We start from the raw sequence: 27,862 nt of genomic DNA, 5'->3' as shown, positions 1-27,862 counted from the left end.
CTCCTTACCCCGGTCCTGTGTCCCGCTATCCAGGAGGGACGAGCTGCTGAGAGATTCTCTCTGAGAAGAGGAAGCCGGCTGCACGTGGGCCACTGACGCACCAGAGATGCGACAGGCAGGAGCTGCGGCGCTGAGGAGAGGGACCAAGATGGCCGCCGAGATCAGGAGAGATCTCGGCGGCTGTGAGAAGCGCCAGGAGCGGGGGGCGGCGCCGCTGTGACACGTCTGGAGTGGGCGGAGCTTAACGGCGGCGACCAGCGGCTAGGCCGAAGCCGGGGGCTAAATTTGCGGCCTCGGCCCGGCGCGCGGTCGCAAGCGCCGGAAAAAGACAGGGACACCGCCCAATGAGGAAAGCAGCCTGCATATGGAGTCCTAAGGGATGAGGAGCCCTCCTGACCGCTGGCGCCCCCCCCCCCAATCCCCCCACCGGGCACTTACCCTGATATGGAGGTGTGCATTAGGAACGGTGCAGGGATTGGGAAGCCTTCTATCCACCGACCCCACATGGGGGGTGGAGAGGAACCGTCCACCACCTGAGTCACAAGTCACATTGGTGATGCAGTGTGGTCTGCACGGACGCCACGGGGATAAAGCCACTGTACAGCCGAGGGTAGGACCTGGTGGACAGGGCAGATGTCCGGCAATAAAAAAGCCTGGCTGCAGAGGAGGATACTGGAGGTAAGAACACCAGTGCTCGTCTGTATAACAAAAGGGGAGATCGGGGCCCATTAGGGGAGAAACCGTCGCCCAAAAAAGGACAGCTCAGGCAGTGGCTCCCACGACGCAGGAGAGGATACGGTGAGGTGAAACTCCCGTGCTCGCCTGTTGTTGGTTCGGGGGAGATCGGACCTTAGAAGAATCCGTCGCCCCCTTCGTCCGGAAAAAGAGAAAAAGAAAAAGTAAAAAAGAGACAAAAAAACCCATAAGGGTTAAAAATCAGTGTGCCTCCTACGGACACTAAGCTTAAACTGGGTCTCTGGATGCCAGCATGAGGGTGTATACTGCAGGGGAGGAGCTAACCATTTTTTGTCTCAGCTTAGTGTCAGCCTCCTAGTGACAGCAGCATAACCCATGGTCCTGTGTCCCCCAATGAGGCGAAGGAGAAATTATTTTTTTCTAATTGTGCATTATATGCAATGATCATTTTCCTATTTTGTTAAATCTGCAGGAGGAAGATTTTCAGGAGATAGAAGAAACTGCAAAAAAGATGGAAGATCAGTTTAGCCAGTTTTTTGACCAAGTGTTGGTGAATGATGATCTGCAGTCGGCCACTGTGCAGCTCCTGTCCATTGTCCGCCGTGCTCAAGATGAGCCACAATGGATCCCGGCATCTTGGATCTGCTCGGATTCGTAACTATATGAAGGCGGGTAAAATGACTAAGGACTAAAAAAAAAAAACAACAAAATAATTATCTGCTGTTCAGCGTGTTCTAGGACATAACTGGAGAGAGAAGTGATCCCTTTAATAATAGTGAGGGGTATGTGCACAGGACTTATTTTCCAGGCAGATTGTGCCTGAAAAAGTGTCTATAGTTACTTCTATTAATCGCTTCAGGGTTTGGAAATTCTGAAACAGTTAAAAAAAAAAATAATGGTATAATCATTCTTTGGGAATCCCACTCACTAGTTAATAGTTTAAATAGTAAAAAATGACGGCAAAACCACCAGGGAAGCTGCTTGAGGAAAATCTCAGGGTCTAAAGACGCAGTGGGCATATAACCCAAGTAACACCATGTAGCATTGTCCTATGTGCAATGTATGAATTGTGGTACCTAATCATCCTCTATGAAACATTGCATATTTAGTAAATTAACAGAGAATTGTAGCTGATGTGCTACGCATCTCCTGCATGCCAGACATCATCCCATTACGTTTTCGCTAGTTTACCTTATACCTCATTCAGACGTTCGTTTTTGACATACGCTTTACACCCGTTTTTAATGCACAAGAACCTCCTACACATTATGGCCTACATGACTGTTCACGTCTTTATTTGCAGACCATGTTTGCGAGAAAAATATATTATGGAGCCATGTCTGATTTTGATCCACGTGCCAGACTGATTTTTCATGTAAGTCAGCAAAAATCCCAGACACAAAACGAATGGCATCTGTGTGCGGTCAGGTTTTAATATTGCAATTAGCAGAAGCAATTTTTTTTTTCATTAGAAAGAAATCACTAATGGGATAAAAACTGTCAATGACCAAGAATGATAAAAACCAGTTATTTTCATGAACGCCTGAATGAGGCTTTAATCTGACAAATATACACTCTAGCCAAATATCTTTTAATGATCTGTATACTATAAGTCAGTGTTCCCCAACCCCAGTCGACACCAACAGGTCATGTTTTCTGAATATCCTCAGCACTGCACAGGCGATATCTGCTCACCTGCACAGGTAATGATTCCATCAGCTGGGCAATTCCAAGAAAAAAAAAGAAATCCCATGTCCACTATGCGTGCAAAGACGCCTCTGGCTTCCCTGCGGAGACGGACATGCGGCACATCTCTCCAGACCGCAACAGGTCTATTTATCTTGCAGAGACGCTTAATGAACACATATGTAATTACCCGCGTTCAATAGCCGGCAGCGCTTTGGACAGAGCGGACATGTGCTGCGTCCAAAGTGCTGCCTAATACTGACTGTCCATAACTACAGAACAGATGATACTTATCTGTTCTGTAGTTATGGATATGTGTTTATGATGATAGGTCACAATAGTCCGATATATTTATGCACATGATTATGTGGATCTAATTGGGGTAAAATATTGTAACATGTGTTGTTGTTATATAAGGCTGTATTATCTAATACTGACTGTGTGGACGTACCCTAAGAGACCTCGCTACTGAAAAAGCTGATGGGGAGAACATTGGGAACAATTTGCTGAACAGAGATCTCACAACCTCATTCTCTGTGATTTGTTGCGGTTAGTTGCACTTGTATGTTCAGGATTTGTTCATTTTCCCCGAAGCATTACTTCCTTTTTGTTAAACGTTTCTAGAAAACTTTTCTACACCGGCTTCTCTAGAAAAAAAAGCAATCAACGTATAGCAAGCGATAATCTTCACGTTTTTCAGCTGCATAAAAGCGCAGCATGAGAAGAAAGCTCAGTTGTAGGGTGTACTGGATATGACATTAAGTCAGATGGTCGAGAAACAAGAACAAGAGGTACATGGGTACTGAGCGGCTCACAAATGCAATCAATTTCCATTAGGGTCTAGGTCAGGAGTGGATCATAAGGGTATGTGCACACGTTGCGGATTTGGCTACAGATCCGCAGCAGTTTTCCATGCGGTTTACAGTACCATGTAAACCCATGGAAAGCCAAATCCGCAATGCACATGCTGTGGAAAATTCCGCACAGAAATGCAGCGGTTTATTTAACGCAGCATGTCAATTCTTTGTGCGGAATCCGCAGCGTTTTATACCAATTCCATTATAGGAATCCGCAGGTGTAAAAACGCAGATGGAATCCGCAGGTAAAACGCAGGTCATTTTACCTGAGGATTCTGCAGAATCTGCGTGGAAAAATCCGTAATGGAATCCGCAATGTGTGCACATACCCTAAAAGAAGGGGAATAATATAGGAAAGTTTTTTTGTTTGTTTTTTAATTTAAAACCTCGCATTGGTAATATGTACAGACAACACGAATAATTTATGAATGTCGTATTATATACTCATTCCTCATACAAAGCAGATTGTGCTGCAAATAATGCTGGTTCTGAGACCTGGGCCTTGGCGATTGAATTGCTGAAAAAAGTGGAATATTGAGAAAACTTATGCTTTAGTTCTATACATTTTTTTTTTTCACTGTAGCACATGTTGCAGTAAATGCTGTATCCCCACACCATTAGATTTATCTTGTTGGAATTTATAAAATAAAATATGAAAAGAAAAAACGAAGTTCGCTTTTACCAAATGATAAATAAAATTGCTGTTCACAATGCTTAGTTAGGATGCCGATGAGAACATCTATCATTTCATTCTGGTAACAAGGAAATGCTGTAATATCATGTGGAAGAAGGTTTAATAAAGAAATAAAGACTGCGAATATGATGAGATGAAAGGGATTTTCCCCATCTCATTAAAAGTTCTCCAGGAATAGAAAAATAACATTTTGAATAAATCATGAATAAATGCCTTATACCTTTATAATTAGGAAAAGAAAATGGTTTGTCTAGGGAGGTTGTCTGATGCATCTAGAAGCTTCGCCATAGCACGTACTAGGTTTTTTCACTGCTGAGACCATAAGTGTTGACAAAAAATAAATACAGAAGGTAACGTGCAACAATGTAGCACCTACTGTCAGACCCTCACCAGTCATAAACCAATGGTGAATCCTAACCCAAGATGTGAGCAGCCTTTTACTGCACCGAGTCCACAATCGTTAGAAAGAATGATGGTTTAATGCACAACCATTATAAAATAAAAAAAATAGCATTGCACGTGTCATCTCCTTCATACCTGCAATTTCCATGTATGACTACTGGAGACGAGGGCAGTCTTATCTGTTTGTAGAGCAACAAGTCAACTATGGGCTCATTTTCCCATTAAAACAAACAAAATAATAATAAAAAAAAACCCTGTTCCTTAATTTAGAAGACTGCAATATTGAGTCCCCATTTATAGTTTTCACAAATATACTATGGTATTAAAAAAGAGGCTCCGTTCTCCAGACAGCTTCATTTACAAGAGATTTAGCCGCAGTGATAAAAATCGCGTCGGTCCATGATGAAGTTCAGGCGCCGGCATCGGAAGGTGGAGCGGTGTATCTGTAGGAATACAGCTTGTTGTCTGCACCTCCACTTAGGATCAGCTGGAGAAATTAAAAAAAATGTTATTGAGTGGAACATAAAGTTGAAATCGCCCCTTACCAAAAGGAAACCACTGATGATAAGGTGTTATTGGAGCATGTTGGGGTGCTAACCGAGCGTCTTCGGAGTGCTGGAATAATAAATTGGAGTGCTCGCTGCTGCATGTCTCACGTCTGTTTGACAGTGGCAACATATTGTGGAATTGCCAGTTTGTTAGGAGATCCCTTCATGTGTTACCGCTGCCAACATGCAGGTGCAGGGACTTGAAAATATTATTCGATCACGTAGAAGATACACTGTTAGCACCTGAGCATGCTCAGATAACACCTCACGCTTGCTGATCACTAGAAACCACCAGAGAAAAAAAAAAACGCCAAAACAAGCTACATGGCTGATACTGACAGCAAATACGAGTGCCCTCCGTTCAGTACAGTCAATACTAGTCCTGAGCACAGGAAAAATGTATGGACAGATCAAAACGAAGTTTCATGGAAATGAATTAATTGGTTTACCATACTTCTGACAAGGGGAATGGAGACCCCACTGTACAGTGTGTCAGACCAGCACATGGTAAGACTTGGATGTCAATTTATTCCTACGATCCAAGGAGATCAGCACAATGTAGATTGTGAGCCCTCGCGGGCAGGGTCCTCTCTCCTCCTGTACCAGTCGTGACTTGTATTGATTAACATTATTGGACTTGTTTTTATTATGTATACCCCTCCTCACATGTAAAGCGCCATGGAATAAATGGAGGTATATTCATAAATAATAATGCGCAGATCTAATAATATATACTCTAAACCTGTATCAGAGAACTGAAGCTGCAATAACCAGACTTCTATACAATCTAAACACTCCAAGAGCTTGTTCACACACTGCGTTTTTGCTGCACGTCTTTAAAAGGTAAGAAAACGCAGTCTTTTACACTACCAGCAAAGGGAATGACATTTATGAAATCTCATGCACGTGCTGCTTTTTTTTTTTTTTTTGCTTTCCATCAAAGCGTTTTGTTTTTCTCAATTTTGCAGCATATCATTTCTTTCAGTGTTTTTGCAACATTTTTCATCTATTCAAATATGAGTAATAATGCACCAAAATGAATGTAAAATGAGCAGATTTTATGCAGGATTTTTCCTGCCAACACCGATTTTAGTGCAGAAACATCTGCTGTAAATACTCAAGATGTGCACATATTGTAATAAAAGAAGGATGTGCAGCCTTATGGCTCTTACCCCATGTTCTGTCCAGTCAACGCTTAACACTTTATCTCCGTGTGCTGCGAGATCATAAAGCGGAGCCTTACAGCTGTGGGAATGAACAGACATAGGGTGGTGCTAAATACCAAGCTAGGACAGATCTGTCCGCTCTCCGTGGAGCCACAATCCGCTGTATGTGGACCATTACCTCCTGGTGTCCCAGAGCTTCACCACCTTATCCAGAGATCCGGTGACCAGCTGCTGCTCATTGGTGGGCGACCATGTCACGGCTGTTACCCAGCCTGTGTGGGAAGTGAGGGACAGCAGCACCAGGGACCCATCTGTAGAGGGAGGAGGCAAAACTCATCAATTCACTAATAACTTAATACTCAAGACGTAAAGGGTTTTTTCCACGTTTTAGAAAAGTGTACCCCAAACCATTCCAGTAATGCAGAATACCAAAGCCAGATAAGTCCTTGCCCTTCCCCAGATCTATCTCTCTGCCACTGTATGGGTCTTGATGTTTTGGCGTAAGCAGCGACATCTCATCACCTCGACAGCTCACAGCACTGCTGCCGCCAATCACGGACCTCGGCGACCGCCTGCAGCGTTGATGTGGACTCTTAATGTGACACAACTACAGCTAAAACAAAGATTGGAGCAGCGGTATAGAGCCAGCGCTGAAGAGGGGCTTAATAACACCAATATTAATATTTAAAGGGATCTGGTCTGGATGAGTCTATTACTCTTACAATAATACAAATGACCCTTACAATACAGGAATCCAGTGTGCCAGCACTGAGAACTCAGACCATGAAGCTACATGATAATTAGCCTGGAAGAGCATTGTGGGCGTGTTTATGCAGTGTACTGCCACGCCCCCACTGCACTGCCTGGCTACATTACATGAGATATTAACGCTTTATTTCTCAGCACTGGCACACTGGATAACTACAATGCATGTATCATAGCTATGGTCATACTAGACCTCTACAGCCACAATACTAGAAGGATTAGTAACATTGTCCCGACAGGCTCCCTATAAATGGAAAACAAGTGTCATGTTAGGACAAACAATCTACTATATAATTGTCTAAGGCTGGTTTCACATTTGCGTTTTTTGCCGCTGCGTTTTAGCGCAAAAAAATGTATGCGTTTTTTTTTCTATACCCAACATTAAAAACGCATGCGTTTTTTTGTATGCGTTTTGCCGCCGCATGCGTCTTTTCTAGGCTTGCGTTTTGTTGCGGAAATGCAACCTGTAGTAATTTCTAGCGGCGTTTTTTTGCGGCAAAAAAAGTATTGCTGTCTATGTAAACATATGCATTTTTAAGCACATGCGTTTGCATGCATTTTTTAAACGCATGCGTTTCAATAGAAAAACACAAGAATGCACACTGATAAGCCACCCCCCAACCCTAACCTTAACGGGATCCTAACCCTAACGGGATCCTAACCCTAACCCTAACGGGATCCTAACCCTAACGGGATCCTAACCCTAACGGGATCCTAACCCTAACGGGATCCTAACGGGATCCTAACCCCAACGGGATCCTAACCCTAACAGTTAGGATCCCTAGGGTTAGGGTTAGGATCCCTAGGGTTAGGGTTAGGATCCCTAGGGTTAGGGTTAGGATCCCTAGGGTTAGGGTTAGGATCCCTAGGGTTAGGGTTAGGATCCCTAGGGTTAGGGTTAGGATCCCTAGGGTTAGGGTTAGGATCCCTAGGGTTAGGGTTAGGATCCCTAGGGTTAGGGTTAGGATCCCTAGGGTTAGGGTTAGGATCCCTAGGGTTAGGGTTAGGATCCCTAGGGTTAGGGTTAGGATCCCTAGGGTTACGGTTAGGATCCCTAGGGTTAGGGTTAGGATCCCTAGGGTTAGGGTTAGGATCCCTAGGGTTAGGGTTAGGATCCCTAGGGTTAGGGTTAGGATCCCTAGGGTTAGGGTTAGGATCCCTAGGGTTAGGGTTAGGATCCCTAGGGTTAGGGTTAGGATCCCTAGGGTTAGGGTTAGGATCCCTAGGGTTAGGGTTAGGATCCCTAGGGTTAGGGTTAGGATCCCTAGGGTTAGGGTTAGGATCCCTAGGGTTAGGGTTAGGATCCCTAGGGTTAGGGTTAGGATCCCTAGGGTTAGGGTTAGGATCCCTAGGGTTAGGGTTAGGATCCCTAGGGTTAGGATCAGGATCCCTAGGGTTAGGATCCCTAGGGTTAGGGTTAGGATCCCTAGGGTTAGGGTTAGGATCCCTAGGGTTAGGATCCCTAGGGTTAGGGTTAGGATCCCTAGGGTTAGGATCCCTAGGGTTAGGGTTAGGATCCCTAGGGTTAGGATCCCTAGGGTTAGGGTTAGGATCCCTAGGGTTAGGATCCCTGGAGTTAGGGTTAGGATCCCTAGGGTTAGGATTCCTAGGGTTAGGATCCCTAGGGTTAGGATCCCTAGGGTTACTAGGGATCCTAACCCTAGCTATTTCTGTTTATAGTGGGTTTTCTACTTGATTTTGATGATTGGCAGCTGTCACACACTTCTCATCATGCGTTTCAAAAATGCAAATGCAGGCAAAAACGCATGTAAACGCGTCAAAACGCCGCGTTTTTTTAACACATGCAAAAACGCATGAGTCTAAAAAACGCAGCGTTTGCACGCGTTTACATGCGTTTTTTGCACCACCTGCGTTTGCATTAAAAACGCTGCGTTTTTTAATGCAAATGTGAAACTAGCCTTAGGGTCACTTCCGTCTGTCTGTCACGGATATTCATTGGTCGCGGCCTCTGACTGTCATGGAAATCCAAGTCGCTGATTGGTCGTGGCAAAACGCCCACGACCAATCAGCGACGGGCATAGTCTGGCAACGAAATGGCCGCTGCTTTACTGCCCTGCAGTCAGCGGTGAGCGCTCACACAGGGTTAATGCCAGTGTTAACGGACCGTGGTGTAACGCACTCCGTTAATGCAGCTATTAACCCTGTGCAAGCGGCAGGTTCGGGTGCCAAGGATGCTATGCGAGAAGGACCTGCCATGACGTCACGGTCATGTGACCGCGACGTCATCACAGGTCCTGCGCTCATACCAACACTGGGACCGGAAGCTGCCGCGTGCACCGCACACAGGTGCCAGGACTACAAGGGGCCTTCGGAAGGTGAGTATATGTTTATTTTTTATTTTAAGTCTTTTTTAACCACGCATATAGTGCCCACATTGCTATATACTACGTGGGCTGTGTTACATACTGCGTGGGCTGTTATATACTACATCTTTGTGCTATATACTATGTAGCTGGACAATATACAACGTGACTGTCCAATATACTACGTGCTCTGTGCTATATACTACGTAGCTGTGCAATATACTATGTGGCTGTGTCGCTTCTGTTATATACTACGTCGACTGTGCAATATACTACGTGGCTCTGTTATATACGTAGCTCTGCTATATACTACGTACGCTGTGTTACATACTACGTAGCTCTGTTATATACTATGTCACTGTGCAATATAGTACGTACCCTGTGCTATATACAACCTACATATTCTAGAATACCCGATACGTTAAAAATCGGACCACCATCTAGTGAGTGGAATAAGAGCCAACCTTTAGTTCTGGGATCCCATAAACGGACATGTCTGTCCGTACTACCAGATGCCAGCCGTCTGCACAGTGGCGAGTAGGAGATACAGCTGAATACTTTGCTTCCAGTCTAGGAGATAAGAAAAGTATTAACACTGATTTCATTAAATATTATAAGAACTATATATAAAAGAATCTTTCTCTTTTCACCGATAATCTATGTGTATAAAGGAAAAAAAAAAAAAAAAAAGAACCACTTAGTGCGCTCCTACAAATATGGACTCCAGCAGCACTGAGACGCCATTCAGACACAGACTTTCATCTGCAGTCTCCAGCACGGACCGTGCGCTGTGGGTCTGTGACTGGATAAGGATCTAGGCCGGTTCGGGTTTTGGGAGCGGTATCATTCATCTGCCTCTAACAGCAGCGATCTGAGCTAGCTGCAATCACCGCTGTCCATGGGAGTCTCATCAGGTTTATGCTCCTTATTTGAGAGCAGTAGAATGTAGAGACAGAGACCCCAATTCTAGCGATGTGTCACTTTCTGGGCTGCTTGTTGCAGTTTTGATAAAATCCCCATTTTATCTGATACAGATGAAGCAGTGCTCAGAATGCTGAACTCTGTATAAACCCGCAAACACCACTGACTGGCAGCGTTTTAAGCCCACAGTACAAAGGCAGAAAGCACCCAATCCGTGGTGGGGACAGGGTTATACAGAGCCCATTAATTTGGAGGAGTACCTGGCAGCAGATTTACTAGCCTTCATGTGATTATCTCTTGCTGATTAAAATTTCAAAATTACAGCAAGCAGCTCAGTAAGTGACAACACTGGAATCAGGGTCTCTGCCTCTACATTACTCACAGATTAGGTGGCAAAATCCTGAAAATAAATAAAAACATGCCCTCCAGAAGGTGAGAACATGCCTTCCCCTGTGAGCAGGGAGACAGCCCTGACCTCTGCAGCGGGTGTGCAGCACTAAGAGGAGCTGGGTGTGATTACCAACACGTCCAAATCTACTCTCAGCCATCAAAGTGCAATATGTACTCCAAAATGAGACCATTGAAAACTACAATTCGGGATCCAAGAACAAGCCAATCGACTATATATAAAAAAAAAAAAGTATGGCTCTCTGAAAATGGTAGGAAGAACTAAAATAGTAAAACACCTGAAATCAGATGCTTCTTTCAGGGGCTAATGTCTTCCTTTAGCCGGATTCACAAACCTGTGTTTCCATGTCTGTGGATCGGCTCCAGGTTTCCTGACCCAAACTCCGCAGCCTCATATTTGCCTACACACAGAGGTGTGAATCCGGCCCTTGTAGTGAGCAGTGCCTCCCTCCTGTATGTCCATATTATCGGGACAGTGTGCAGTTAATGTATATATGGAGCTTTATTTCACACAATGATGTGACAGCTTTAATACAAAGAGAATGATAAATCTTTAAAGAGGGCCTCCACCCCTTGGACAGCCCCTTCTTAAACTCTGACTGCAATCGGATCTCCATTTATCCGGACTACTCGGCATCGGTGCAGAAACTTAGAATGAAGTTTGGGGAGGTCAAGCGACGGCTCCGTGAACTGGACCTAAAATACTCAATGCTCTACCCAGCTAAGCTTAGGGTCGTGGCGCTGGACCGTGTTCAATTTTTTCAAAATCCGGAGGAGGCGATGCAATGGCTGGACACCAACGCCAAGAAGATTGGCACTGAGCGGAACCGTTAAGAATGTTTCGGAAGGATTGTGACTCTGCTGGTTCTGCCTCTCTTCGTTGGAGGGGTCCTTTCTGAATGTTACTGTTGTAGATGGTTCAACTGCACCTAACGTTTACAGTATTATGTTCGGCGGCGTAATGAATATTTCATATTGGTCGCGGTGTGGGGGGAAGAGATGGACGGCAAAAGACTTAGTTCTAGGGTATACTAAGTGCCCTCGGTTCTCATATAGAGAAAGAAAGTTCGGAGTATCTGAGTTATCTTGAGTTTTAGATGGGGAAGGTTGGGTTAGTTGTTGGGATGGGGGGTGGGAAGGGGGGGGAGGAGGGCATTGGGGGAGACCTGGGAGAGACGATTCTTATTTTATACCTTTTTCTAAGGAAATGGGAGGGAAGGTTAATATTATAAGTTGGAATGTTAGGGGGCTAGCGGACGCTACTAAACGTGCGGCAATATTTCAGTACTTAGTGAAACAGAGGCCCTCGGTGATATGCCTGCAAGAAACTCACTTAGTGGAGGAAAAAGTAGATATGTTACAGAAAAAATGGGTGCGCAGGGCATATCACTCGACTTTCTCTAATTATGCAAGGGGGGTGTCTGTTTTGATCCATACTAGTACTCCATTTGAGGAAGTTGAGGTTAAAATTGATAAAGATGGTCAGTATGTCCTTTTGGTGTGTAAAATTCTTAACCGTCTGATTTGCATTGTTTCAATATATATACCCCCGCCGTATTCTGGTAAGAAAATTCAAGAGATTTTGGGGCATATGAGAGGGTGGGTCGGGGTTCCTCTTCTGGTGGTTGGAGATGTGAACAATATTGCCGACGACCATTGGGATAAGAGTAATCACGCTCCGCTACGTAGGGACGGTAATGGCACTCCTTTTGGGAATTACCTTAGAGAAATAGGCTGGATTGACTTATGGCGGGTTCGAAACGCTAATACTTATTCTTATTCCTGTTACTCGACCACGTATGGTTCTATGTCTCGTATCGATGTCGCCATGGGCAATGATGGGATGAACGAATTGTTAAGTGAGGTGGAATATAATCCCAGGATTCTATCAGATCATAGTCCAGTTCGGGTATCATTAAAATTATCTGAACAGGTTGGTTCACGGAAGATGGGATGGAAGGTCCACCCCTCCTGGTTACAACTCTTGGACATGGAAAGGGTGGGGGCTGAAATAGAGGAGTTTTTTAGGATTAATGATGGGAGTGCGGAATGCCACGTAGTATGGGACACCATGAAGGCGTATTTAAGGGGGATTCTGTTTCGTGACATTTCACGACATAAGACTAGGACTAGAGTACAGGATCAAGCTATTCTGGAAGAACTGAAGGCAGCTGAGGCAGCATTGGGGGCCCATTGTACTAAGGAGTCTCAGAGTCGGATGAGGAAGGCCCAAGAGGAGGTCAATCAATTATATTTGAGAAGGGCGGAGAGATTGCGGGCCTTTCAAAAAGCGTCTTTTTATTCAGAGGGGGAAAAGGTGGGGCATTTACTTTCGGTAGTGGCGTCTGCACAGAGGGACTCCTCTCATGTCTACTCCATTAGGAGGGAAGATGGAATATTGGTTACTCAGGGGGAGCAGATTTTGGAAGTGTTTAGGAAATTCTACAATAAGCTATATACTTCAAGTGTGGACAGGGGGGCTGAGGACATGACGGACTACTTGGAGGGGATTGACCTGCCTAGGTTGAGTAAAGAAGACTGTGAGTTGTTGGAGGAGCCGATTGGGGAGGAAGAATTGGGGGCCGCTTTGGCGGGGGTTGCTGGGGGTAGGGCTCCGGGGGCGGATGGTATTCCAGCTGAGATGTACAAGGTATTGAAAGAAACTTTGTTGGCCAAACTGTCGGAGGTGTATAATAGGTCATTGGAAAGAGGGGAGTTACCTGTTTCAATGAGAGAGGCTATCGTGGTCGTTATCCCTAAGGCCGACAAGGACCCACAATTACCAGAATCCTATAGACCAATCTCACTTTTGACGGCTGACATTAAGATACTGGCAAAAGCTCTGGCAAACAGGTTATCTAGGGTGATTGACAGACTGGTTCACCCGGATCAGTCAGGCTTTATGCCCAATAAATCAACGGCACTTAATCTGAGAAGGTTATTTTTAAATTTGCAAATCCCTTCTGACAATGTTGGCAAACGGGTTGTGGTATCCTTGGACGCTCATAAGGCTTTTGATTGCGTGGAGTGGAGTTATTTGTGGTCAGTACTGGAACGAATGGGGTTTGGACCTAAATTTATCTCATGGGTGCGGCTGTTGTACTCTTCTCCGGTGGCCAAAATTAGAGTGAATGACGCTCTCTCTGAGACTTTCTCTTTATCTAGAGGTACTAGACAGGGCTGCCCTCTGTCCCCGCTGCTCTTCGCCTTGGCAGTGGAACCCCTTGCCGCAAAGATCAGAGGGTCCCGGGAGGTGAAGGGTTTTATGTACGGGGAGGCGGAAGAAAAAGTAGCGTTATACGCTGATGATATCCTGCTCTTCTTGGAGGATTCCGAGGGGACCTTGGTAAAGACGGAGGCCATTATTGAGGAATTCGGGAGTTATTCGGGCTTAAGGATCAATTGGGACAAATCGAATATGATGTTGATAGATGGGGATAGTGGGGACGGTGATGGGGGGGACTCTGTCACAAGGTTGAGGCTAGTTGAGAAATTTAAGTACTTGGGGATTCAGATCGCACTCCCTCTGACTAGCTTTGAGGAACTGAATTTGGCACCTCTTCTGCGTAAGATACGTACCAAGGTCCAGGCGTGGAAAAAGCTACACTTATCGGTAATTGGTAGGATTAACCTGATAAAGATGATTGTGATGCCGCAGTTACTCTATGTGTTGCACAATTCCCCTATATGGATATCGCAGAATAGGTTTCGGAGGATTAGATCTTTGTTTGGTGAGCTGATCTGGGGTGGGAAGAGCCCCAGATTTAAACAGGAAACCCTACAGAGACCAAAGACGGAGGGAGGGGTGGCATTGCCCAATCCGTGGTTGTATTTTTTGGCCTCACAGTGTCAGCATTTCAAGGGATGGGGAGATGGGTCAGGTGGGATGCGGGCACCTTGCAGCCTGAGATCATTGATTGGGACAAAGGTGTTGAGTGAGGGCCTAGAGGGGGGACATTTCCGTGAGAAAGGTTCTAAATTTTGCACTGTAAGGCTCATTCACAAGGTGTGGGATAAAGTTAAAGGAATTAGGGGTGTACGGGCACTCACTAGATTTTCACCCATTTGGAACAACTGTGTCCTACAGGAGTTTAGACAGATGGAGGGATTTCATATTTGGAGGGAGGCAGGCATCTCTCGGATGGGCCAGATTTTACATCAGGGTAGAATTAGAGACTTTGAGATATTGCAGGAAGAATTTTTACTCCCGGAGTCTGAGATGTACCAATACCGTCGTCTTTCTCATGCGTACCGGGCACAGTGTAAGAGAGGGCCTGTTGAAATCCAGGTGGATCTTATGCTGGATTTTATCCTTGAAGGGGGAGGCACGAAGGGGGTGATTTCGGGTATATATGAATTCCTTCTATTTTCTTTTCTGGCGGAGCACCCTATTAGAGCAAGGGCGAAATGGGAGGCTGACCTGGGGGCGATTGATGATGACCGATGGGAATCAGTATTGGATTATGTGCCCAAGATATCAATGAGTGAGCCTGGTAGGCTGTCACAATTATTTGTCATTCATAGGGCTTACAGAACCCCAGACATGTTGTTCAAAGCCGGATTAAGGCCTAATTCAGAATGCCCTAGATGCTCGCAGTCCGAAGCAGGCATCCTTCATATGTTGTGGCAGTGCCCCAGGCTGTCCTCCTTTTGGGTGGTGGTGTTGAATAAAGTGGGTTTGGCATATAGTTGTAATGTGCCTCGGGATCCTCTGGTATGTGTTTTGGGCTATGTGGAGGAGGTAATAACTGATAAGCTGTATAAAACGGTTATAGCTAGACTGTTATTTATTGCGCGAAAGTTGATCGCCAAATTCTGGATTAGGGAAGAGCCACCAACAAGGAGAGACTTTATGAAGCAAGTGGACCATATCATTGCTTTGGAGAAGAGTATCTACGTTAGGAGGAATAAGATGGACCTCTTTGACAGGTTGTGGAGCCCGTGGCTTGAATCAATGTGACCTGAAGACCTTTTGCCCCTATGGAAATATTTTTTGACAAGTCATCTTCCTCTTCTTGTACTTTTGTATGTGATAATTTAGTGGGGGATGACTCTTGACAGGTCTCTAGTGGGTGGGGGGAAGGGGGGTGGGAGTTTGGTTTGGGACTAAATAAGTTTTCTAACAAAAAAAAAAGTATTGTGTATTTGTATATTGCTGAAAACAAACTATTCCTTTTATTGTCTATGCACAATTTTGATGGTTTAATAAAAATATCTGATTCAAAAAAAAAAAAAACTCTGACTGCAGACTTGTGAATCCTCACATAGTGCCTACAGTGCGCACTAAGGATTCCCTGGTGCCGACGCTGCAAGCGAGCTGTCATGTGACCGCCAGTGTTTTAAATACTTCTGGCCACATTACGACAAGACGTGTCCATCCCGCTCTATTCACACGTCTAGTCTTTACGTGACTGCATGTATGCAAATTGCTTGCTTGCAGTCACACGCCGATACCGGTGAATCCTAACAACGCGCAATGTGAAGATTCACAAATCTGCAGTCACATAGAGTGACTGCAGACTTGTACCCCAAGGCCGGACACCCCCTCCTTTAAATGTTGTAGACGTCTGAATAAAATAAAAACAACTAAAAAGAAAATCTTCAATCGACGTCAGCACCAGCAATGTTGGAGTATAAGGTTTTTTATTTTACCCATGGAACTATATTTACGAAGGAGTTGTACAAGTAGCGGCCAGCCCATTAAATCCTAATTAGACTGACACCCTTATGCCATGCACTTCTTACCAGTGTGGTTTTGGCCTCGCCTGCTTCAATGTCCCACACTCTGATCGTGTGATCCCATGATGCACTGCAAACTTCATCCGCATCAGACCACAGCACCGATGAAATGGCCTCATTGTGTCCAGAGAGAGTAACAAGTGGGGTCTAAGAAAAGACGTGACATCCTCAGTGACAATCCTTCATTTGTGATGCCCATCACCCGCTCTTAGCAAGCATTGTATGGAAACTCAGACATTGGAACGGACAGGCTTTTCTGATTCCAGCTATCTATGAATGATGCAGCGAAGACATAAGAGCCTTGTGCTGGTCCCAGGACACACAATGCACATACACTGCCAGCACTGCCACTGGGACAAATTATGTCCTACAGCCTCGCAGGACAATTCCGTGTGCACCCACCCAGTGACATTACCCAAAACTCTCCTCCCAATGCCAAATCTGGTCTACTTATACACTTACCCTTGTTAATCCAAGCTGCTCAGTTTTCTGCTTCTTCCTTGGACGGTTTCCCTTCTCCTCAGCTTCATCTTCTTCATCTGTGGGCACTGCAATATAACAGAAGGGTCAGACATCTTCAGGCCATGAAGGTTTGGACAGAGCTTCTTTGCAGATTTCAGACCCCCTAACATGCAAAATGTAACGCTAGATACTGGTGGAACCCCCACATCATTCATGGGAAAAAGTCTTGAATGTGTGACTCTTGTTACTGTAGACATTATATTTACAAGCCCTAATAAATGCTGTTCACTTAAAGGGTTATTCCCAAAATAAAGGTGATCTCCTATCTGAAGAACACTGATAACTTGCAGATCGAGGATGGTCCAAACACTAGGATCCTCACTGATCGAGGTTCTGAGATGACCTGTAGGAATGAAGCAGTGACGGGGCATACGAACCACCGCTCTATTCACTGCTTATAGCACTGCAGACAAAAGCCGCGCTCCGCTATCTCCGGCAGTCCCATAGAGAATAGCGTAATGGCTGCGCAGTCTAATGGGAGATTTCAAAGCCTCATTCTCCAGATCGGTAGGGGCCACACCGAACAGCAAGTTATTATCTTCACTTTCCAAAGAGGAGAACTATAAATGATGGGAATAACCCTTTATTTCAGGTTTCCTTATCACTTATAAACCCACTGGAGGTTATTGATGTTGGCGGAGGAACCTGCAAGATCCTCGCCTTATTTTTTTTCTTCATCAGCAGCTCTGCCTAAATAGGTGCAAATCTCCACCAAGAAAACTGGCAAAGCTTCCTACCAAAGATATCAAAATGAAAAAAAAAGGAGGCAGCACATCCAAAACAGTGACAAAGTAAGGATCTTTTATTCACCAACACCAGCTACGCTTCAGCTCTCTCTGTGGAGCCTTTTTGAAGCCTCACAGCTTGGCGCCATAGAGGCTTTTTTTTTTTTTAACTTGTAACCTTTAATATTAAACATTAAGGTGCAATAGCCAGTATATTAAAATGCAGCCAGAGCAGTATTACTCTGTGCCATTAGACCAGGCAATATTCAGGACTTATTTTAGGACTGTGCAGCACCTTTCCTGTTGGTCGGCAGTCCATACTAATCTGATCACACATGTGGTATATGCTCCATGTATATAACAATGTGTTCTAATAAAGAAGGCAGATCTCCAGCGATTATTACCTGCAGACCAGATCTTCAGCATCTTGTCCCAAGATCCACTACAAAACTAAAAAGACAAGACATTGCAGATTATGAAGGGAAAAATCAGAGCATAGTGGAAACAAGATTTCAGCGATTACCGTATTTTTCAGAATATAACATGCACTTTTTTCCTCCAAAACTTTGGAGGATAATGAGGGGTGCGTCTTAAAATCAGTATGTACCTGCTGTGGATGGGAAAATGGGGGAGCAGCAGGGGAGGACAAGTGGGTCTCAGGAGGCAGGAGACGGCTGCTGAGGCTAACCTCTGTGTCCCTTGTTAAAGAGAAATTAATATTCACTGCTCCCCACGCCCATAGTCACTCCCACCTCTATGTACTGAAGCTGGTGCTGAGAGAGACTATGGGCGTGGGGAGCAGTGAATATTCATTCACTTTAGTAACAGACACACGCGATTGCCCAGTCGCTGCAGGAAGACGGTGGCTGTGGCTAACAGTGTGCCTGATATTAAAGAAAAATGAATATTCACTGCTCCACATGCCAATTGTCCAGGGCGTGGGGAGCAATGACAATTCCGCCAGGCGTTTCTCGGCTTATAAGCAGAGCATTACGTCACTGACATGCGCTGCTTACAAGCATAAATCAGCTGATGGCATCAGAACATGACGTTGCAGTTTATGAATTTCCACAAAAATTTTAAATAACCAATACATTTCATTCAACGTCACAATTGTGTTCCACTTGTTGTTGATTGTTCACCAAAAATTCATGTTTGGTATCTTTATGTTTGAAGCATGATATGTGGGAAAAGGTTGAAAAGTTCCAGGGAGCCGAATACTTTCGCAAGGCACTGTATGTACCAGAATGGGTGATATTAGTACAAAACATTTTTTACTTCAATTTTTTTTTCTATTTTCCTCCTCTAAAACCTAGGTGCGTCATAGTCTGAAAAATGTTGCTAAATTATGTCCATTACCTCAAAAGCAAAAATAGTCACTTACTTTATTGCCTGATCCGTCCACAGCTATGGAGTCCACGCTGCCGGCATGTCCTCTACAACAATGAAGAGCCTTCACTTTATTCCTCTCCGCATTCCACTCCCAGAGAAGAATGGTCTGGTCCATAGATGCACTCAGCAACAAACACGACAGGCTGTCTAGAGAGAAGACGTCATGACTTTACACCAACATTTACAGGGCTTCTCCCAATTTCAAAGGTTTAGAAGACTAGACTAAAGATTGTTGGGAGACAGGACACTTCTACTGTAACCCCTTCACGACCTTGCCCTTTTCCGTTTTTGCGTTTTCATTTTTCGCTCCCCTCCATCCCAGAGTCATAACTTTTTTCCCGTCAATATGGCCATGTGAGGGCTTGTTTTTTGCGGGACAAGTTGCACTTTTCAACGACACCATTGGTTTCAGCATGTCGTGTACTAGAAAACGGGAAAAAAAATCCAAGTGCGGTGAAATTGCAAAAAAATTGCAATCCCACACTTGTTTTCTGTTTGGCTTTTTTGCTAGGTTCACTAAATGCTAAAACTGACCTACCATTATGATTCTCCAGGTCATTACGAGTTAATAAACACCAAACAAGTCTAGGTTACGTTGAATTTAAGTGGTAAAACAAATTCCAAACTTTGCTAAAAAAAAAAAAAAATTGCGCAATTTTCTGTTACCCGTAGCGTCTCCATTTTTCTTGATCTGGGGTCGGGTGAGGGCTTATTGTTTGCGTCCCCGAGCTGGCGTTTTTAATGAAACCACTTTTGTGCAAATACGTTCTTTTGATCGCCCGTTACTAAATTTTAATGCAATGTCGCGGAGACCAAAAAAACGTAATTCTGGGGTTTCTAATTTTTTCTCGCTACGCCGTTTAGCGATCAGGTTAATCCTTTTTTTTTATTGATAGATCGGGCGATTCTGAACGCGGCGATACCAAATATGTGTAGGTTTGATTTTTTTTTTTATTGTTTTATTTTGAATGTGGCGAAAGGGGGTGATTTAAACTTTTATTTATTTATTTTTTTTCATATTTTTTTAAAACTTTTTTTTTTTTTTTTTACTTTTGCCATGCTTCAATAGCCTCCATGGGAGGCTAGAAGCTGGCACGACTGGATCGGCTCTGCTACATAGCAGCGATCATAAGATCGCTGCTATGTAGCTGAATTGCAGGCTTGCTATGAGCTCTGACCACAGGGTGGCGCTCACAGCAGGCCGGCATCAGTAACCATAGAGGTCTCAAGGACCTCTATAGTTACCATCCTGACGCATCACCGACCCCGATCATGTGACGGGGGTCGGCGATGCGATCATTTCCGGCCACAAGCGCCGGTTAAATGTCGATGTCAGTGTCTGACAGCGGCATTTAACTTGTTAATAGCGGCGCGGGGTGAATCGCGGTTTCACTTGCCGCTATTGCGGGCACATGTCAGCTATTCAAAACAGCCGACATGTCAGGGCTTTGAGGTGGGCTAAGTGCCGGAGCCCACATCAAAGCAGGGAACCCGACCTCCGCAGTAATAGTACGGCGGAGTTCGGGAAGGGGTTAAATAAATATATCTTGGAATAATAATAATTAGTGATGAGCGAATATACTCGTTACTCGAGATTTCCCGCGCAAGCTCAGGGGTCCTCTGAGTATTTTTTAGTGCTCAGAGATTTAGTTTTCATCACCGCAGCTGAATGATTTACATCTGTTAGCCAGCATAAGTACATGTGGGGGTTGCCTGGTTGCTAGGGAATCCCCACATGTAATCAAGCTGGCTAAGAGATGTAAATCATTCAGCTGCGGCAAGAAAAACTAAATCTCCGAGCACTAAAAAATACTCGGAGGACCCCCGAGCATGCTCAGTAAATTTCGAGTAACGAGTATATTCTCTCATCACTGATAATAATAAGTTCCGCAATTGGATGTGTTCAAGTAAAATGTTCCTGTGCTGAAATAGTCTTATAAATGTGCCCCTGCTGTGTACTGTGTAATGGCCGTGTCTGACCGTACAGGAACATGGTCTGATCATACCACAGCTCCTGGGCAGAGGAGAACGCAAAAGTGGCAGCAGGGGATCACACAAATAATTCTTTGCGGTAAAACATTTTTACAAGGAGGCATGAAAATGCTTTATCTCATAATAAGAATCAGCTGTGATCCCATGCTGTCCTGTCTGTATATTCTCTTTTGCTTCCTCTCCTGCCCAGGAGCTGTGGTATGATCAGACCATGTTCCTGTACGGTCAGACACAGCCATTACACAGTACACAGCAGGGCCACATTTATAAGATTATCTCAGCACAGCATGATTTTTTTTTTTTTTTTTTAAACACATCCAATTGTGGAAATTATTATTATGACAACAATGTATTGATTAAAATTAACTTTGTTCATGGGAAAACCCATTTAACTTTGAAAGGTACCCTGGAAAATATAAGAGTGGCAAGTTTTGCTCCCCAGGATCCCATGTTCAATTTTCACATTTAGCTAGGCATAATGATCTGTTGTGTCACGGAACCAAAGTGAGGGGTCAGGTAAAAGAGTGCCTTCTCAAGGCACAATCCAGGAGACATAGTCCGGTGACTAAGGTGAAACAATTTAAACCTGGGGATCGGGTGCGGGTCTGGGTGCCCATAGTGGGGAACAAATTTCTAACCATGAGGCAAGGGTGCTATGAAGTGATGGAAAAGATTGGTGAGGGCCACCAATTGAAAGGCAGACCGACAAGGTATGTCATATCAGCTTGGTCAAGCCTTGGTGGGCCAAGGTTCACTGTGGATTGGCAGATGGTGCCCAGCCCTCGACTTTGGGCAGAGGGGGAGGGTATGTAGCAAAGCCAGGTAGGACAAGATTAAATCCCAACTCTGCAGGATTTAGTTGGAGGCACCTGCATAGCTTTTTTTTACTAAAACCAGCAAATGATTCACTGGGTGTCAATCTGCTGGATTACGCAAAATTGAGTGTGCTGGGGAACAGAGCATTGTGTGGATTCTGTTGGGAGATGCAGAGTACATTCCTGGATTTCTCAACCTGTGAGACAGTCGCCGGTGTCTGACAGGAGAGGTGAAGAGACCTCTTGCTGCTAGTCTCTCTGTCAGGACTTGAGATACAGCATGCATGTGCCTGTACATGGACTCGTCATTTTGTTCTTTTATGCCGGACAAAGGCTGTCCTTCCATTCTGCTGGAAGTTCATGCATTTCAATAAACCTCTCTGTTTCACCAAAAGAACCAAGTTTCTGTGTGAATACTACCAGCTGCCCAAAAGAGGGTAAATCCCTACAGTGCCTATTTACATAAATATACAGAATTTACTGAATCAATATGAGTGTTGAAGAAGCACTATTAAAGTGTTTAACCTCTTAATATATTGCAAAACATCTTATATAGCACTGTGTACTCATTTTGCCTTTTTACTCAGCTAATTCTCTTTTCTCTGCTATATGTAGAAACAGGAAGTCTCTTGCACCCTGCATTTATCATTCCCCTCTTCAGCTCCTGACCCAGCTGCTCCCTTTTCCCCCGCCAGGGACTTTTGCAGCGACTTATGACTCATGCAGACAAAAGTGACCTCCTGTTTCTACATAGAGTTTAGAATGATTCAGCTTGTCAGTTATTAGTTACATGATGTCATAGACCTAATGGAAAAAGAGAAGAATTAGATGGGTAGAAAGGAAAAATGAGCAATTGTAAGTACACAATGCTATGTAACATGACTGCAATATATTAAGATAAAAACTTTGATGGGAGGAGGAGTGCTTCTTTAAAGGGAACCTGTCACCCCGTTTTTTCAGATTGAGCTATAAATACTGTTAAATAGGGCCTGCGCTGTGTGTTCCTATAGTGTATGTAGTGTACCCCGATTCCCTACCTATGCTGAGAAATAACTTACCAAAGTCGCCGTTTTCGCCTGTCAATCAGGCTGGTCAGGTCGGGAGGGCGTGGTGACATCGCTGGTTCTTCCTCAGCTTTACGTTGGTGGCGTAGTGGTGAACAAGCAGCGCGCGATCTGCGCTGTCATCCCTTTCGTCGGTGGGGGCGGCCATCTTCCTGGGGCCGCGCGTGCGCAGATCGAGTGCTCTGCTGCACGGGGCTTCAGGAAAATGGCCGCGGGATGCCGCGCGTGCGCATTAGAGATCGCGGCGGCCATTTTCCCAAAGCCGAGATGCAAACTCGGCTTTGGGAAAATGGCCGCCGCGATCTCTAATGCGCACGCGCGGCATCCCGCGGCCATTTTCCTGAAGCCCCGTGCAGCAGAGCACTCGCGGCCCCAGGAAGATGGCCGCCCCCACCGACGAAAGGGATGACAGCGCAGATCGCGCGCTGCTTGTTCACCACTACGCCACCAACGTAAAGCTGAGGAAGAACCAGCGATGTCACCACGCCCTCCCGACCTGACCAGCCTGATTGACAGGCGAAAACGGCGACTTTGGTAAGTTATTTCTCAGCATAGGTGGGGAATCGGGGTACACTACATACACTATAGGAACACACAGCGCAGGCCCTATTTAACAGTATTTATAGCTCAATCTCAAAAAACGGGGTGACAGGTTCCCTTTAAGGGGAAGTAAGCAGAAACACCCGGCCGGAGTCTTAGGCCTAAAACATCACAGTGGAAGAGGTATCGAGGTAAAATTTGGAAAATAAAATGGAAATCTCTGTAAGGAAATAGCTCATTTACATATGTAAAAACTTACCTTTCTTTATCCAGGCAACATCTTTGACAACTTCAGTATGGCCGGCAATGGTCATTAGTGGCTTCCCTTCCACCGACCAAATTCTGCACGTTTTGTCATAAGAACCAGTTAAAATCCTAAAGCACAAAAAAAGGAAAGATTGCTAATTATTACCACACCGCGGGGGGTACAACCCTCAGCCAAAATAATGTCCGACGTACCACTCTTCACTTCCTGCTATGGCGCTGACCCAGTCGTCGTGGAGCATGCACTCTTCAGCCTGCGGAGCCGTGATCTTTTCAACATATTCAACTTCAACAACTTCTTCCTAGAAATAACAAATGGGAAGACGAGAGGCCGGATATTTCACAATTCATCTGTAGGAGCGGTTGATGTTACAATGAACGTTTCCACTATTGGAAATTGATGGGCAGGTTGGGGAGCAGTCCCTAATCCAATATCCACAGCAGAACAATATGTCTGTAAGTTAAAATTCTTCACTAATGTACTAAACCGCAATAAGGGCCAATTTTCTTTTTTCTGTTGAGGGAGTCGCTGATTAGATTTTGTGCTAAATTCCCCAAAACAGTGAAAAGAATAATATACTGCACATAAATCCTGCACCAGAGGGGAACACAAATCACTTTAAAAAGAGCACAAATTAAAATCAGAATTAAGTGCAAATGTAATATAGGCTAGAAAAACAAATAAACAAATACTAGACACAAAAAAAGGAAGAAATTCCAATCATTAACCTGGCCCCATGTGTCATATGAGAGCATATAAGAAATGGCATTGATTCAAAACGTTGCCACTATGCAGCTTCAAGGTCGCCCATTCAATACCCACCAAGAAACTTATCTCTACAAGAACAGAAGAATCAGGGGACCAAAATTGGACATGCCATACTGATATGTCCCCTTACTTTCAATTGTCTGAGGCCCCCATACACATTAGAGTGTTGGCCAGACCAGTCACTATTTTCAGGTTTGACGAGATTAGTCTAATATGTATGGAAGCTTAAGGCACAAACAGCTCCGTCACACAGAACCCACAGATCACCTAACCTCCTAGACATAGCTGTCCCAGTTTATGACGGACGGTGGCCTAGGGACACTGTGAAGGACAGCTCAGCCACCCATTGGGATCTGGAGGGTGCTGGGATGTGGGTTTTGTGAGTGACAGTTCAGTCATCCAATCTGATCCTGGGGCGTGCTGAGCTGTCAGCATTTTGACTGACAGCCCTACTGCTCAATCTGGTCTAGCATGCTGGTGTCTCCCCAGGTGCCTCCCATCCTCAAATTATTTGCTAGGCATTTAGCTGGCTTGCTGTGAACAGCAGATTGCCATTGTTAGTGTGTGTGCTTAGCCCAGTGTGACCTCTGACCTTGTTGATGACCTAGGATCTGTTGTGCCAATTCGTTTGGACTATCCCTTTTGCTTTTGATGCGCTCTGGCTTCACATATCTGACCCTGGACTTGGCCTCTGACTATCCGTTCGTTGTGCTCCCTGGTTTTCACATGTTCATTCATTATTCAACCCCATATTTGTCTTGTTCTTTGTACTGCGAGCCCTCCCGACTATCCTGTCTCACAGTTTGCCTGTGAGTAGTGACTCGGCCTCACAATATCTACCAGTTACACAATTTTTGTTTTTTTACTGGTCAGCCATAATAGTAATAGTGACTCATGGAGCTCAGTCTACCATGCTCATCACACGGACGTTCTCACAGCTTTTCACCAGCTATACTTGATCCTACTCCACCTTCTTATGTGCTGGACATTGGGAGGTCAATTCTCTCCCTCTTCCCCAATCTCTCATGTTGGATTAGTGATTTATTTTTGAGAAGCAGCACGAGAGAAGAGTCTGGTACAGGTCATGCAGATCCTGCATCCAGCTTCTCCAGGCAACATTTCAGTCTCCGGTTTGTAGTCTTATTAAGAGCGCAGTAATAGCCTATAAGTTAACGGACTCATTTGCGTGATATGTACAGGCTTCCCCAGTGGGAAAAACAGCAGAGGATTCCTGGTGATGGATGAATAAACATTAACTAAGACTTCCATCAATAACTCTATAGAGTTTTTGGCTAATAAATCTACCCCTTTATCAGCTGAAGGGGACACAGCACTAAACCAACACTATGGCCCCTAATTCCAAGCATAGGACAGGGAGCCGGAGCTCAGACCATGACTGATCATAAAGTGGTGGCGTATTCTAGTAATATAAGAATGGGAAAATCCTTTTATTTAGGTATCAGGCCAGAACAGAGTGGAATCACCTACTGTCGATATGCCTTCTGCTTCCATATGCTTAATAAGTGGTAACCGCAGGAACTGGCTCCTGACGAGGAAGTCAAACTCCACGTGAATGTGGTCATCTGTAATATGGAAAATATCAATGAGCTGTTGATAGAAATGGATTATGTTCAACCAAGTGTGCCGTACATGAGGCATGTTCGCGTCCCTCAAGGAAACTAATACAGTGTGTCCGTAAAGTCATGGTGCACTTTTATAATTTACATTGTGGTGCCCTTTCTCTGGCCCAATCATATAAGACCTGTTCATGAGGAGAGATAACAAGAACCAATCAAACAACACAAACTCATTTAAGCTGTTGCTGAGCCTCCAGTCAGATTAACCTCACTCCCTGACGAAGCAACGTATGAAACGCGCGATGGAGTGCAGGGCAGCAGCGGTGCCACTTTGTTGATAATGAATCTGGGTTAGTATGTGGAGATCTCTCCTTCTACCATGTGCTGGTTATTGTCCTACTAGGGAATACTGTGAGTTATGTTACTAGATGCACTTTACTCAGTGGTTATATAAATTTAAAACAATTTTTGTTAATATATGGAGATTTCTCCTTTTATCATGTGCTGATTATAGTCCTACTAGGGAAATATTGTGAGTTATGTCACTAGATGCACTTTATTTAGTGGTTATGTATGCCCGATTGTTTATGCACTTTCATACTACCTGGAATGGATCAAATGAATACTTATAGGCACTTTATTTATTTATCTAGATTTATGTAATTTGGTATATGTTCCCCCTTATATGGAAGTAGGAACTATTACATATGATATCTCTCATGATTAATGATTATAGGTGGTGCTCTGCTCCCTTTGGTTTTTAAATTGTTGTTTATATGTTTTTTATATATTTTTTGTGTTAGTCTTTATTGGTGTCCTTAATAAAATATTGATATTTGTACATTATGGTTATTGGATTTATTTATTAATTTTCAAGTGGTTCTTTTTTCATTCAGATTAACCCCAATAAACTGAACTATGATTAATACACTGCCAGGTCTGTGACATCATGCAACCACAAGCTCATGCTATCGTTTGGATGTGTGTAGGGCAACAAATGGAGCCCACATCAAACTGCACTGAATAGGTATGAAACTGGGAGAGTTTTTCTTTTATTTATTTGGAGCAGATTTCACATGTCTATCATTTTTTTGTTGCTTTCCAGTGACCGGTCAAAAGTGCACCATGACTTTACGGACACACTGTATATATACAAAAAAAAAATAATTAAGTTTTAGCTTTACACACACACGTTTTATATATTAGAAGACAAACAAGTTTAATTATAGTTGAATATCTTTAGTCCCTTAATCTCTTTTACCATTTCATAAAAAAAAATAATTTAGAGGTCAATTCATCAAAGCTTTTAAAAAAATAAACTGGAGTAAAAGCTTTGAACAGTTGTACAAAAAAATGTTGCACCTTTTTGTATTTTCACACCTGTTCGAAATGGGAAGAGCCAGGAATGGGACCAATTAGAAGAGAAAACATATCTACCAAATCACCATGACTACAATGCGTTTCCCCATTACGGTACTGGTTCATCAGGAGGTACATAAAAGGTGGTCCAAGTGTGGTGTTTTTTTTTTTTTTACACACGATTTATCCCACAATTGTCCTTTCCTATGATTGTGGCGAATCTGGTAGCTATGTGGGGTTTCATATACTTGTTACACCTCTTAACCCATTGCCTGCCATGTATGGACCAGACACCTTGTATATGGATAAGGTCCTTTGTAGAGACACAGCCCACACTTTGTATCTATTGGAAACTACAGTAATGCTACATGCTTGTTACTTGCGTCTAGTGTTTTATTATGTGTTACTTATGGGATAATCAGTATTATTGTATGGATATTGCATCTGTCCCCCATATATCAGGGATCTGTCCATGCCAGGGGCTTGTAGGTATAGGGCTTCCTAGGATTATCCAGGATACGAGGATGTTGAGTGGAGGCGCCAATCTTACGCGGCTTTACAGGGTGCCAACCTCTGGGGTTAGGTAGAATTCTCAAAGGGAACATTAATTTTAGAGAGAGTTTCCATTAGCCTTATC

General features: G+C 44.2%; 2 protein-coding genes across 2 annotated transcripts in view; one reads left to right on the top strand and one right to left on the bottom strand.

Moving 5' to 3' along the window:
- MPP4 (MAGUK p55 scaffold protein 4) overlaps nt 1–1,417 on the top strand; it is a 149,578-nt gene extending 148,161 nt beyond the window's left edge. The window contains exon 21 of the mRNA XM_069733562.1: nt 1,169–1,417. Within this exon, the coding sequence (XP_069589663.1) occupies nt 1,169–1,354 (186 nt within the window). The 3' untranslated portion in view covers nt 1,355–1,417. The remainder of the gene's footprint in view (nt 1–1,168) is intronic.
- A 2,599-nt stretch (nt 1,418–4,016) lies between these two features.
- WDR12 (WD repeat domain 12) overlaps nt 4,017–27,862 on the bottom strand; it is a 28,442-nt gene continuing 4,596 nt past the window's right edge. The window contains exons 3-13 of the mRNA XM_069733564.1: nt 25,778–25,872; nt 23,716–23,822; nt 23,516–23,631; nt 18,838–18,992; nt 17,858–17,903; nt 16,669–16,754; nt 16,213–16,353; nt 9,603–9,708; nt 6,228–6,360; nt 6,056–6,128; nt 4,017–4,822 (exon numbers count right to left, since the gene is read on the bottom strand). Coding sequence (XP_069589665.1) covers nt 4,745–4,822; nt 6,056–6,128; nt 6,228–6,360; nt 9,603–9,708; nt 16,213–16,353; nt 16,669–16,754; nt 17,858–17,903; nt 18,838–18,992; nt 23,516–23,631; nt 23,716–23,822; nt 25,778–25,872 — 1,136 coding nt within the window. The 3' untranslated portion in view covers nt 4,017–4,744. The remainder of the gene's footprint in view (nt 4,823–6,055; nt 6,129–6,227; nt 6,361–9,602; nt 9,709–16,212; nt 16,354–16,668; nt 16,755–17,857; nt 17,904–18,837; nt 18,993–23,515; nt 23,632–23,715; nt 23,823–25,777; nt 25,873–27,862) is intronic.

Source organism: Ranitomeya imitator, chromosome 7 (assembly GCF_032444005.1).
Source record: "Ranitomeya imitator isolate aRanImi1 chromosome 7, aRanImi1.pri, whole genome shotgun sequence".
NCBI classification, from domain to species: Eukaryota; Metazoa; Chordata; class Amphibia; order Anura; family Dendrobatidae; genus Ranitomeya; species Ranitomeya imitator.
The sequence above is the reverse complement of the archived record's forward strand: the minus strand, read 5'-3'. Positions and strand labels throughout refer to the sequence as shown.